This window comes from Eublepharis macularius, chromosome 2 (genome assembly GCF_028583425.1).
Source record: "Eublepharis macularius isolate TG4126 chromosome 2, MPM_Emac_v1.0, whole genome shotgun sequence".
Classification (NCBI taxonomy): domain Eukaryota; kingdom Metazoa; phylum Chordata; class Lepidosauria; order Squamata; family Eublepharidae; genus Eublepharis; species Eublepharis macularius.
Genome location: NC_072791.1, coordinates 107,512,741 through 107,527,363, shown reverse-complemented (window position 1 = coordinate 107,527,363; position 14,623 = coordinate 107,512,741). Strand labels below are relative to the sequence as shown.

Below are 14,623 nucleotides of genomic sequence, written 5' to 3'. Positions count from 1 at the left end.
AGCGATTGGGGGGCATCGAGGTGAATTCTAAGGTGTAGACATTGTTTATTATGTCTAGTACCCATTTGTCCATCACTGAGTGATTCCATACATGTGAAAACTTATGTAGACGCCCCCTGACCCTCTGTGGTACCTGACTTTTCAGATAGTCATGCCGAGAGGTTCTTTTTTGATCCGTTTGAAGGATGTTCTGTTTTTCCGTATGAGAGGGGTCTATTTGTGTCTCAGGTCTTGGGTTGCCACCAACCTTTAATTGGTCTTGAGTTGTTTGTACGCCATGTCCTGTTGGAGTCTCGAAAGGATTGGACACTCCTTCTTGGTTTGCTCTCTTTTCTCTTTGATGGTAGGACCTTTTCTTTGTCCTCTACTAGATACCTATCCAAGGTCACAGCAAAAAGGTTGACCCCCTTGAATGGAATCCCTGACACCTTGGCTTGTACCACTGGATCAATGTCCCAATTTCTGAGCCACTTAATATGTCTGGATGCTACATTGAAGGCCATAGCTCTGGAGGCTAACTGCAAGGTGTCTAAGGAAGCATCCACTGTGAAAGCCATTGCTGGTGCAATCTTCCTTACCTCATCTTTGATCTCATTTTGCACTTCCTTCCCTGCCGCTGCAAGGTCTGAGGCCCAGGAATGCGCTGCCCTTGCAAAGAGTGAAGTCGCCATTGATAGCTTGAGTGACGGGGATGATGCTTCAAAATCTCTGTGGAGGGCTTGCTCTATTCTTCTGTCACAAGGGTCCTTGGGGACGTGCCTTCCGCATCCATGGGTAGCACAGAGGTAGATGTCAAACTGGTCACTGGGTTGCAGTGGCAACTTAAGTTTCTTGGTAGCCCCTGGAGTCAGTGAGTAAAGCTTCTTACAGACTGCATAGGGAGCTTTTGGTTTGGCTGGGGTTCCCATTCTGTCCCGATCACATCAAAAAAGGCTGTTGGCAGGGATATGACTGAGGTGACAGTCCCTGACTTAGGGAGAACTCTCTCTGACCCTTCTGAGAATTCTGGATTTGGTTCCTCTTTTCCTTTGGGATAATGTGTTATCTCCAACACTCTCAGCACTTTGGGTAACAATCTACTGTAAAGCTCCTGAGGAAACAGCCTAGTGTGTATGGTAGGCATTAGTTCCTCTTCCTCCTGCTCATCTGATAACTCACCCTCTTCCCTATCTGAGGAAGAGTGAGGTCCCTGAGAGTTCTCCGATTGACTATCCAGCAGAGAGCTAGGATCTCTGTGAGCTTGTTTATCCTCCCTCCTTCTTCTTTTAGGTCTTAAGGGAGACTGAGAGAAATCCTCTTTTTTCCCCTGGGACTGGATCTCCTTTTAAGGGATCGTCCCTATCTCTCTGAGGGCCCATATGGGGCCTTACCCTGGGGAAGCTCCTTCAGGGCCTCCCTGAACTCTCTCTTAATTTCTGACCTAAGCCATGTCAAGTTAGTTTTAGCCTCTTCTCCCCTGAAGTCTAGTTCCTGAGTTCTCTCTTGCTCCCCACTCCCTGATATCTGAGAAGAGGTGGAAACTGGAAAACTGGGCAGATCCAAATCACACTTGGCATTTGCAGTATCAGCTGTATCAGTGAGGCCTGCGCTAGCTGCCATGTCAACTGCCAGACGCTCCTTCTCGCCCAAACTGGAGGGGTTGGAAGGGAGAGAATAAAGAACAAAAATGAAAGAAATGATGGGTTGGGGATCCCTCAATCTAGACCAATCCACCCCTCTCCCTGTCTGGGTAGTCTTACCGTCTCTGATGCTTATACTGAAGCCTGCTTTTGCTTGCACCTAAGGGCGGGAACACAGTTTAAATCAACCCTTTCTTGCACCAGGCTAGGCTGCTGCGGTTGTCTTCATGCCTCCCTAGGCTCAGTGGTTGCCAATGGAGGGGGGGGGAGTTTGCCCACAGAGCCAAGTTCATCTCTGGAGACAGTCTTTTTTGCCTGGCTCCCAGGAAATGCAAGGACTGTTGGCTTTTGTGCCCTGTGTCCTGCTTTTGTTCTACGTCCATTTGATCCTTTGATGCTGGGATCGTCGCTCTCTGCAGAGCGTAGTCAGAGTAGTCCTGCACTTAAGCAGTGCCAGAAAAAACTGTAGAATGCTGGAATGATCCCCTCCCCTCTGGGATCAAAAGAGTCGGCTGACCCTGCATTGGAAAGGAGGAGCTACGTTCCCAATAGTTTGGAATGCCCCACTCCCACTCTCCGGAGAATATAATAGTACTGACTATAAAAAACCACTACTATTTATACCCCTCTCTCATTATTTGTCCTGATCTGAATAGCCCAAGCAAGACCAATCTTGGCAGTTCTCAAAAGCTAAGCAAGGTTGGCTGTGATTAGTAATTTGATGGAAGACTTCCAACGAAGACCAGCATTGCAGAGGCAGTAAATGGCAAACCACCTCTGTTAGTTTTTTGCCTTGAAAATTGCAGTAGGAGTCACCATAAATCAGCTATAACTTGAAGACACTTTCCACTACCATTTATTTATTTAGAGGAGGTTTTTTAACAATCCTAGCATTTCTCCAAGGAGCTCAGGATAGAATGGAAGATTTGTATTCACTTACCGTGAAGCTTACTTCTCGGTGGTTTGGAAGTGGGTCAGTCTTGACTGACGGTAAGTAGCTCCTCCTCTGTTCCAGGGTCGGTTGAATCAGACGATCCTCTAGGGGAGGGCTCTTCCCTGGCATGCCAGTTCTTTCCCAAGCCCTCTAGACTCTGCTGCTTTTGCTTGGTCTGTCCATACCAGCCATTATGTCAACAAACTGAACACTAAAACAACACTTAACCACAACCCAACATTCTAAACTTTAACCTGGATGGGTTAGACTGACCCACTTCCAAACCACAAACAAGTAAGCTTCACGGTAAGTGAATACAAATCTTCCATTCTCCGGTGGTTTGGAAGTGGGTCAGTCTTGACTGACAGGATATACGTCTAGCAGTACTTCTTTGGACGGGTAAACTTGTTCATAAAGCGTACTGTAACACCCTTCTTCCGAACGCAGCCTCAGCCGAGGCTGTTTTGTCTACCTTGTAGTGTCTTGTAAAGGTATGCACTGACTTCCAAGTGGTGTCCTACAAATCCTATCCAGAGAAGGAAAGGTTCTATACACTGCCGATGTAGCTGCCCCTCTCAGAGAGTGGGCAGTGATTCTCTCTGGAGGTGTCAGTTGTCTAACCTTATACGCTAGTGTAATGCAGTCCCTGATCCATCTACTCAGAGTGGATGTAGACACCTTTTGCCCTAGAGAGTTCTTCCTAAAGGAGATGAACATGTTTCCCACCTTTCTAATATCTTTTGTCCTGTCTATGTAAAAGCTGAGTGCCTATCCAGAGAAGGAAAGGTTTTATACACTGCTGATGTAGCTGCCCCTCTCAGAGAGTGGGCAGTGATTCCCTCTGGAGGTGTCAGTTGTCTAACCTTATACGCTAGTGTAATGCAGTCTCTGATCCATCTACTCAGAGTGGACGTAGACACCTTTTGCCCTAGAGAGTTCTTCCTAAAGGAGATGAACATGTTTTCCACCTTTCTAATATCCTTTGTCCTGTCTATGTAAAAGCTGAGTGCCCATCTCACGTCTAATTTGTGCCATTCCTTCTCCTTTTCATGCTTAGGGTTGTTACAGAAGGATGGCGGTATGATATCCTCCCCCCTGTGGAAAGCTGAGTTTACCTTGGGGATGAAAGTTGGGTCAGGCCTTAGTACTACCTTGTCATTATGAAAAATGCATAACTCTGCGTTTACCAACAAGGCTCCAATCTTGGATACCCTCCAAGCTGAGGTAATTCCCACTAGGAATAAGGTTTTAATAGTTAAGTCCTTGAGTTGACACATAGCCATGGGTTCAAAAGGTCCCTTAGCGAGAGCTTTTAGCACAACATTCAGATTCCAAGTTGGAAACCTATGAACCTGAGGTGGGTTAAGGAGCACGGTTCCCCTCAGAAACTGTTTAATATGCGGGTGACTGGTGAGGGATATCCCTCTGTTCGATCCTCTGATCACGGAGATGGCTGCTATTTGCCTCTTTAGGGTACTCGTGCTAAGTCCTTTATCCAGTCCTTCCTGAAGGAAAAAGAGTATCTCCTTCACAGATGCTGTTAATGGGTCCATGTCCTTCTGTCTACACTATGTGTAAAAGGTTTGCCATGTTTTGTTATAGCTTCTATTAGTGGATCTCTTCCTGGAGGCCAACATGGTAGCTATCACACTGTCCTTATATCCTAGGTCCGACAGTTGCTGGCGCTCAATCTCCAGGCTGTTAATTTCAAGGACGCTGGATCTGGATGAAACATCTTCCCCTGGAAGAGAAGATCCTCACACTGTGGCAGACTCCATGGTTCCATTATCGAGAGGCGTTTCAATTCCTGGAACCACCATCTCCTTGGCCAGAAGCGGGCAATCACTATCACCTCTGCTTGTTGTTGCACCACGAAGAGCCTGTGGCCATTCTTCGTTTAGTGCATCCATTCCTAATGCCTTGTCTGGCAAAGAATCTTGGAAGCTGTGCTCGCTTGAAGCGAACAGGTCCACTTCCGGGTTCCCGTATCTCATACAGAGCTGAGTGAAGATCTTTCGGTTCAGTGTCCACTCTGCATGATCGACTCTGTTCCTGCTCAGCCAGTCCGCTATCATGTTCTGCACCCTCGCTACATGGATGGCCTTTATTGATTTCAGATTCTGCTCTGCCCAGAGCTTGATCTCCTCTGCCTCACTGTTCAGGTTTCTGTACCTGTTTCCTCCTTGCCTGTTCACATGCGCTTTTGCTGTAGTGTTGTCTGTTTGTGTAAGTATATGGTGTCCTCTCAGTAACTCCTGGAGTTCCCATAATCCCATCTTGATGGCCCTCAGTTCCAGCCAATTTATGCTGTTTGGTTTTTCTTGTACTGACCAAGCACCTTGGGCCATGCAGCCCCTTGCATGTGCTCCCCATCTGGTCAGGCTTGCATCTGTAGTCAGCACCTTCCTGTCTGGTTCTCTGAGAGGGACCCCTTCTTCGAATCTGTTCGGTGTCAACCACCAATTCATTTCCTCCTTCAAAGATTCGGGTATCAGTATGTGTCTGTGTCCCTTGTGTGCTATGATCCTTTGAAAGGGTTGTAAGAGTCTCTGTAGCAGTCTTGAATGGAATCTGGACCATGTCAACGTGTCTTGACAGGACACCATCATTCCCAGAAGCTTGGCTAGCAGCATGACTTCTGCCTTTGTCTTCTTCTGAATTACTCGTATCAGTGACAAAATCTTTTCTTGTCTCTCTTTCGAAATAAACATCCTGTCCTTGACAGTATCTATGGTCACTCCCAGATGTGTAATCTTTTGAACAGGAGATAGGTTGCTCTTGTCCCTGTTGACCACAAATCCATGACTCTCCAGACAAGTAATGGTCGTTTGAATGGCTTCCACCCCCATCAGTAGAGATGGGGTTTTTATTAGCATGTCGTCCAGATATGGAAATAGATAAATGCCCCGTAGCCTGAGGAAGGCTACCAAGGTCACTAGCACCTTTGTGAATACTCTGGGAGAAGACTTAAGCATAAAAGGAAGAGCATTGTACTGGAAGTGTTCTCCATTGTATGCAAAGTGAAGGTATTGTCTGTGTCTCTCCTTGATAGGGATATGCAAGTAGGCCTCTGAGAGATTGATGGAGGCTAGAAAGTCCCCCTTCTGTATGGCTCCCGTGATCGACCTCAATGTCTCCATCTTGAATTTGGGCGATGCAATGAATTGATTCAACCAGCGTAGATCCAGAATTGCTTTGATATCTCCGTTCTTCTTTGGTACAATGAAGAATACTGAGTACACTCCCCTGTTCCAGTAAGGAGTCGGTACTGGTTCTATGGCCTTGATTGATAATAGGTGTTGAATCGCTCCCATTATTTGTAGGTATTTTGATTCTAAAGGATTTTTCTGTATATAGACTATACGATTCGGGGTAGGGACTGGAATTCCAGAAAGTAGCCCCTGGATATTGTTTCCAATACCCATTTGTCTGTGATTGTCCTTTCCCACTGTGTTGAGAATTTCCGTAGTCGACTCCCAGTTGGTATGGCTGCTGGTTGACCATAGTTATGCCTGCTGAGCCTTTTTCTGTCCTTTGGATTGCTGACTGGGTTTCCGAAAGGAGAAGGATCTGTTATCACTTCTGAGTCTCGGTTGCCATCTGTTCCTGTAAGATCTCGAGGCACTCTGTCTGATGGGTCGCTTGGAGTCACGAAAAGAGTGCTTGTCTTTAGCCTTCACTTCCTTTTTCTTAGATGGAAGGACCTTCTTCTTCTCTGTGTCCTCCACCAAATATTTGTCCAGGGCTTCTCCAAATAATTTGGTTCCCATGAATGGGATTGCTGCTACCTTGGTCCTAGCAGGAGGATCCACGTCCCAGTTCCTCAGCCATGTATTCCTCCGAGCCGCTACATTAAATCCCATTGCTCTTGAGGACGTTTGGAATGAGTCCAGAGTAGCAACAGCTGCAAAGGCTATAGCCAAGGCTATTTTCTTGACCTCATTCTTAACCTCCTTAGGCATCTCTCTGCCTGCCGCCGCCAGATTAATGCCCAATTAAATGCTGGCCTGGCGAATAGGGATCTGGTTGCCGAAGCTCTGAACGAGGTGGCCGAGGCCTCAAAGTCCCTTTGCAATGCCTGTTCAGTTTTCTTGTCTGAGGGATCCTTGGGCATTCCTTCCACATCCACGGGCAGTACTGATGTGGTGGCCAAGCTGGTTACTGGATCGTCCACCACTGGCAGCTTAAGTTTTCTTGTAGCCTCAGGGGCCAGGGAGTAAAACTTATTAAATACAGATTGGTATGTTTCAGGTCTGGCTGGGTTTTCCCATTCTGCTTTTAAGACACTATGGAAAATTGCTGGTAGAGGTACTCCCGTGTTAGCAGAGCCCACTTTGGGGAGAACTTTCTCTAAACCTTGAGGGAAAGCTGGGTCTAATTCCTCCTTCCCCACGTGTGCCTCAGCAATTTCCAAGGTTCTCAGAACCTTGGGGAGAAGTTTGGGGAAGACCTCCTGGGGGAAGAGCCTGATTTGAATAACATAACCATTTTCTTCCTGTTCGTCAGAGAGTTCCCCTTCCTCACTGTCAGAGTGATGGTCTGGGGCCTCAGATTCTGACTGGAGTTCCTCCGACAGACTAGAATCTTCTTCTAGATATTTCACCTGACCTCTACTTTTCTTGGCTTTGGGAGGAGTACAGAAGTGCTTGGGCCTGGCTGTCTTACTTGGCCCTGGGGTTGGTTCGCCTTTCTGTGATGAACCGTGCCCCTTGATTGTGTCCATCACTTCTTTAAACCCCTTATTAAGCTCTGTCCTTATCCAGGCCAGAAGGTTTTCTTTGGCCTCTGGGCCTGAAAGGTCTAATTGGCTGCCCTCTTGGCTAAGTCCACTGGGGCCTTGTGAAGACTGAGTGGAGGCAGGAGAGTTAGACAATTCTAGGCCTCTGACTCTGCCTGAAGCTGTGCTAGGCCCCTCCATGCTTGCCTTGGCCGCCATTCCCACCAACAGCATCTTCCTGCCTAAAGGGAAAGGGGGGGGAGAGGAAAGACAGGAAAAAACAAACAAACAAGGAGCCTTATCAGTACTGACTGGGCCCCTGGAATACAGGTTCCCCTGCCGTGCTCCTACTCAGAAGTAACTACCCTCCATTCTCAGTGTCCCAAAGGGTCACTTACTGGGCTTCTGAAGGGCACAGGAACTCTCCCAGCTGCTGCCACTGTTGCTGTGCTTCTGCGGGGCTTGTCTGTTGCATGGCACAGCACTTTCTGAACGCTCGCTGCCTGCCTTTTCTATCTCCTTGTCCTCGTTGGGCTCGTGCCGCGTTCCCCGGCGTTCTGCTGCAAGGTGTACACGAGTGCCGCTGCACAGTCTCGGCATCAGCCTCGCTTCCTCCACCCCTGTCCTGCTGCGTAGTGCAGTCCTTGGCTTTTGGTGCTGAAATTACTCTGCACCGCCACGGCTGCAGCTCTCGGGCAGCCTGGCCTGAGGGTTGAGGGGGGTGAATGGGAGGATTGGGGTGGAGAGACAAGCCCTTCCTTTTCCCCAGAGGCAGTTGATTTCTTCTTATTTTCTTCTCTTCTTTTTTATTTTTATTTATTTATTTTTTTAAGGATCGGTGCTCGGAACAGCACAGCGATTCGACTCCCTGCAAGAGCAGGGTCGGCAAAAAATTGGTGTGCCAGGGAAGAGCGCTCCCCTAGAGGATCATCTGATTCGACTGACCCTGGAACAGAGGAGGAGCTACTTCCCATCAGTCAAGACTGATCCACTTCCAAACCACCAGAGAATACATAGTTCTTCTGTCCTCCATTTTATCTTCACAACAACTGTGTGGTAGATTTATCTGAGAATGACTGACCCAAGATCACCCAATGTGTTTCTCAGGGAGTGGGGATTTGAATCTGGGTCTCCCCTAGTGTAGTTTAACACCATAACCATATTGGCTCCCAGTATTCCTAACTAAAATTATCTGTAGTCATTTTACAGATTCTTAATCTAGAATTATTTTAAGAACCTCAGCTGAAATTTACTATACAATTAATTCATCCTCATGTAAGATTGAAGAATATATTGTGCAAGATTAACCATTTTTTATTTCTAAAATGACTATATTTGGCATGGGAAATTCTTTGGAAATGCTTGAATTTTCCAAGCACTTTGAAGAGGTATATAAAAAGCTAATGTCCATATGTGTATGAAGTAAGTATATCCCATAACCACCTATGCCAAAAAGAGCTATTTCTAGAATTAATCTTTAGAATTCAGCATCAGATGCAATTCTTCCTATTCAGCCTAATATTTGACAACATGATTGACATTGAGGGCAATGCTTGAAAAGTGGAATTCTCAGTATTTTAACACTGATTCCTGAACTGCATACAAGAGCCCTAACAGTGCAATCCTAAGCAGAGTTACTCAATCAATGGACTTAGACTGGAGTAACTCTGGTTAGGATTTCACTGTATGAGTAAGGTTGCCATTTGCCCAGGGAGAGGTCCCTCACTCCCACCCCCTGCCACCACTCACCTGGCTGATGGGGGGGAAAGGTGGGGAACAGGCCTCCAGGGCATGGTCCCAGGGCATCATGATGACGCCACTCCCAGGAGTGAAGTCATCACACCGCATTGGGAGCGCTCCCACACTTCACATGGGGCTGAATTAGCCTGGAGCAAAGCATGCGTGCATTCCTAGGCCTGTGATGTTACTTCCTGTAAGTGATGTTGCCACATATGTCTGAGAACGTGTGCATGCTTTGCACGCACATGGAAAGTAAAACAAAGGTGATGCCAGGTCTTCCCCCCACAGGAAGGAAAAGGGACCTGGTTACTCTACCTAAAAGCCACAATCTACCAATATGACTATCCTTTGATTTTAGTACAAAGAACAAATTCTGAATTGCAGTCCTGTAATAGCAAATTTCACCATACTTGTACCGTGTCAATTATCTAGGAGCCTAGAGAAACATACCTGAGCTTTCCAGTTTTCTTTCATACAAGGTCACATACAGTTAGCTCTGGAAATAAAATTTGGCTAGCTAACTAGAATCAGATCTGGTAAACTTCAGACACTGAACAATCAGATTGTTTTGTGGATTGTGTATCATGTAGGTTAGTAAGAAGCACCACAAAAGTGGCCTAATGAAATACAATTAACCATCTATCAGTGTTCTAAGAAGCTTAACTCTGGTTTCTCTTCAGATCGCATAAGTCTTTCACCTTTTACTAAGAAGCTTAACTGATAAGTCATTTTTAAAATATGTTCACTGAATATTGAGGCATGCTTTGTTTTTGCCATAACTAAGAAAGATGAGGGTACTGAGTCCACAAAACTCCACTTGAGCTGATGCAAAAATAGAGACTTGGCCCTTATTTATATATCTCTTTTCCCTACCAAAGATCTACTAGAGCAAATGTTCTCTTTTCCATAGTTTTTAGAGAAAGGGCCAGTAAACCTGTCTAAGAACCTGGAATTTTGAAAAATCAGAGCAGTAGAAAAGCATGAAGAACACAGAATAAAGAAAATTTCACAGGAGGAAAGCCTTTAGCAGAAGATCAAATGGGGAAAACACACAAAGATAACTAGAAACCACTGATGAGAGTTTTTATGAAACTTTCAGTTATCATCCTAACAGTCAGATCTTTTACTACTTGATGCAAAAAACTACCAAATATTACAAGAAATGCAATAGCAATTTAAACCAAAATGAGTAAAGAAATTCTAAAGCTACTGACTCATTTTTTCTTTAATGTAGAAGACCATCACTCTAGATCAATCATTTAAGTGAAATAATTTATTTTATTAAATGCAGGGCTGCCATACAAATACTATATGCAAGATAGGATATGTTGTTACTGGTAATTATCTAAAATTACGAGTACAAATTGTGTATGTTTGTGGAATTTATCTGAAGAAGTGAACTGTGTCTCACAAAAGCTCATACCCTACCACAAACTTGGTTAGTCTTATAGGTGCTACTGGACTCTTGCTCTTTTCTACGGACATACTAACGTGGCTATCTACCTTGTGGAATTTATGTTAACCATACATACAGAAGTTGATATTACTGAGATATAAATTATTAAAAACTGTACTCACGGATGAGATTCAGAAAGCTGCTGAGCTAATTCAAAAGCTGTGGGGTCTCTGTCAAGTGCATATATTTTAATATCTGCTGCTTTTTGCAAAAGTGCCTTGGCATGGCCTCCTGCTCCAAATGTCATATCGAGAAGACACTAATGGACAAAATGGATAACCTTGTTATTTTATTGAACAGCACAGAAAAAAAATCAAACTTTTCAAACACACATATTCACCGATACTTTTTCAATTGAAAATTGATACATTTAACTTTCACTTAACATATTAACCAAAAAACCAATGAGCTCAGTTGCCTTTTAGTTGAGTTGCAGTCCTTAGGTCCACATATAATTTTTTATTGACTTGCCTTACAATGGTCTCACCAACTTTCTGAAAAACTTGGCAGAGAGCAAGAGAAATACTTGCATGTGCCATGGTGCTCTTTGGCACCATGCTGAAGAAACCTGCTCTAATGTTTTTAGTATTATAACATTTCAAAAATTAACCATGACAGATATTAAGATCATTGATACATACTTCTCTGGTCTTTATTTTAACAAGTCTTACCTCTGAGGAAATATATACATGAATATGAGCGTGTATATTTTTTTAAATTATTGTATCTAATTCTAAATCAAGTCACAGAGTGTGAATAGAAAAAATCCTCATAATGGGGCCAGATGTAGAAGAGTAGACTTTTCCAAAGTCGTGGGGGGGAGCTTCAAGTTTGCAGGAAAAAAAATTGAAATGTGAAAAAAATTCACTGAAGGTCAAAAAAACACATATAAATCACAGAAGCAAAGCCTGCCTTTTTAACAAAAGTGTGCCACTGAGATCTCGTGAGACTGTTATGACAGTAACCTTTGGGGATGTTGCTAGGAAACTCACAACTCACATTTCAAAGTTGCTAGTGTCAGAGCAAGGGAAGGAGAAAGAGCAAGAGAAAGCAAGATAGGAAGAATGGAAGGTAAACGAGGAAAGCTGAAGATGGGTCAGGAGACCAAAAATGGAGAAGGAGGGGCAGAGGCTGTCAGAGGGAGAAACAGAAAAAGATAGGTGAGTGAGAGAGAAGGAAAATGTAGAGACTGTAGCCACTGACAGGGGGATGTCCAGAGGGAAAGCAGAGGGAGTGGAAGGCATGAAACCCCTCTATGAATCACTGTTGGTCCCTCAATTTGTTTGTGCTTGATTGTAAACTGTCAGCATATATATAACTATACTAGCTTGATGCCCGTGCTTCACTACGGTATTTAACTACTTTAATTCCAGTTATAATATTTATGGTATGGAACATTTTTTGGTTTGTGTGTGTGTGTGTGTGTGTGTGTGGAGGGGGGGCTTAGTTGGTTTTATAGTATAATAGAATAGTGAGCTTCACAAAGGTGTTTGAATAAAGTGAAGCATGTTGATGCTGAAAACTGATGAAGTGAATTTTGAAATGTAACATTTATTGAAGAGATTTTAAAAGGAAAAGATTGTAGTGCAATAAATAAAGTGAAAAATATGTACAACCTTTTTTTTCTACTAAAGGACCTCTTTGTAGACCTTATTGGTGATTTTCTCCTCAGGTGCTAAGATCACCAGGCTGCTGGGTGAACTCACTCTGGAGCAAGCCACGTAGAACTGCCCATGTGAGATGCAGTCCTCCCTCAAGTCAATTCTTGCCACCTTCAGTGTCTGCCCCTCGGACTTGATCATCGTCATAGCAAAGCAGGCCTTGAGGGGGAACTGCAGTCTCTTGAATTTGAAGGGGTTCTCTGATGGTCTGAGTGATATATGTAGTATGAGCACCAACTTCCTCCCCCCCCCCTGAGCATTGCCGGTGAACAATGTGGCCTCAATGATGTTCCCTGTGGAGGCTTTCACTCATAATCTGGTGCCATTGCAGAGTTTGGGTGGGCTGAGGTTCTGGAGCAACATCACTGGAGCCCCCACTTTGAGAAGCTTGTGGGCTGGGAAGCCAGGAGGGTTGAGCATACTGAGGAACTCCACAGGATAGCGGACCGCATCATCCATTTGCACCACTGAGTCCACAGATCTGTACTCCATTTTGAGTGAGTTGTGTTTCATTAATGATGGCAGCCTTGTCGATCTGGGTGGTCAAAATGGCACACTTGCATAGCCAGTCCATGGACTTCTCTGTGATAGTGATGATATCAGGGTAAATCGTGGCTGTTAGGTCTGCTAGGGTCTTCACTACTGTGCCCAGGCCTGCAAGGATGGTCACCTTTCCTTTGGACTCAGGATATGATCCGTCCCCTATTTTTAGTAGGAATTCAATGAATTCCCCAGCGGACACCTCGCCTCTCAAGTGGACCCTCATGTTCTTTCTTAGTGAGAGTTTCCTGATGAGGAGTCACAGATATGATGCCTTGACACACACAGTAACCTCATCAGCTTGAGTTCCCCTTGGGACTACTGGCAGAGTCTGCCACAAGTCTCCAGCCAACAGCACTGTGACTCCCCCCCTCGCTCTCTCGTTGCCCTTGACATCTTTGAGTGTTATGCTCAGTGCCTCAAAACACCCCATAAGTGCCATGGTGTTCTCATCCCAAACAATGAGCTTACAGTTCCACAGCACTTGGGCCATGCTGCTTTGTTTTGAGATGCTAAACAGGGGTGTTTCTGCATGGATAAGGTTAAGAGGTAGCTTGAAGGAAGTGAAGGCTCATATACCATATTTGAGTGAGCCTTGACCTTCCATGGAAGTGAGCACCTCTCTACTTGTCTTCCAGGATTGCTTTGTTCATAGAGAGACTCTGCTGCATTGTGCACCTTGGGGTGATCTTGCTCGTACTTGGCCACTGATGCTAGGTGCACCGGAGCAGGATGTGCATATTTCCTTGCCACATCTCTAAGTTGTTTACTCCTTTTAGCGTTGGTGTATCTTGCAAGAAGGCTTCTTAACAGCAGTAAGATGGCTGCAAGAGGTGTGAGGTGGAGTTGGATTGAGGGAGGGGTGGTGTGGTGGGCAGCAGGTTCATGTGAGAGGTTCGCATTGAAATGGCTCCAAGAAAGGTTGTGTACCATCTCTCCATGAACATTTAAAAACTCAGCTGCCATACTGACTTTTATATAAAATCCCTATTCAGGAGTCTTGTACTGTCTTTCTTCATCTGTCTGCATTTTCCTTTGCCTGATTTTTACCTCAGAACAGAGTTCCACAGCTAACCCATCAGCCTGCCAGCCAGAAAAGGAAAGCCAGGTCCCACAGGGAGATTGGCAACTCCTGAGGGGCAGACTGAGAGATGTATTTTTACCTCAGGAATTTTGCCCCCTAAGTGGGTAAAAGGGGTAAAATGTGTTTTCCCATAGGGACACAGCTTCCCTGTGTGGCTGGCAGGGTGCTCCCCCCAACTGCCAACTCAGTTTCCCTGAGGTCATTTGCCTATGCGGCCTTGACTGGTAATCATCCCAACATTCTAAACAATATGCAGGACACATGCAGTACCTCAGAACACATTCAATGACTCCTAGTCATTGTCTTTATATATATAGACTCCTAGTCATTGAATGTGTTCTGAGGTACTGCATGTGTCCTGCATATTGTTTAGAATGTTGGGATGATTACCAGTCAAGGCCGCATAGGCAAATGACCTCAGGGAAACTGAGTTGGCAGTTGGGGGGAGCACCCTGCCAGCCACACAGGGAAGCTGTGTCCCTATGGGAAAACACATTTTACCCCTTTTACCCACTTAGGGGGCAAAATTCTTAAAATCCCTTCTTAGTGAGCCTCTACGTCACAAAAGGAACGTTCTCTCCAAATTTCATGTTTCTAGGTCCAGGAGTTTGGCTGGGTGTTGATGAGTCAGTCAGGACCCTTGTCTTTATATATATAGACTAGCTTGATGTCCATGCTTTGCTATGGTATTTAACTACTTTAAATCCAGTTATAATATTTATGAGTATGTAACATTTTTTGGTTGGGGGGTGGTGGTTTGAGTTGGTTTTGTGGTATAATAGCATACTACCCGAGCTTCACAAAAGTGTTTGAATAAAGCGAAGCATGTTGGTGCCTAAAATTGATGAAGTGAATTTCTAAATGTAACATTT

General features: G+C 44.9%; 1 protein-coding gene across 2 annotated transcripts in view; it reads right to left on the bottom strand.

Annotated features, from left to right (window-relative positions):
• METTL15 (methyltransferase like 15) overlaps positions 1–14,623 on the bottom strand; it is a 347,029-nt gene that overhangs the window by 148,317 nt on the left and 184,089 nt on the right. For both annotated transcript variants that reach the window (XM_054972078.1, XM_054972077.1), the window contains exon 3: positions 10,589–10,725. In XM_054972078.1, coding sequence (XP_054828053.1) covers positions 10,589–10,725 — 137 coding nt within the window. The remainder of the gene's footprint in view (positions 1–10,588; positions 10,726–14,623) is intronic.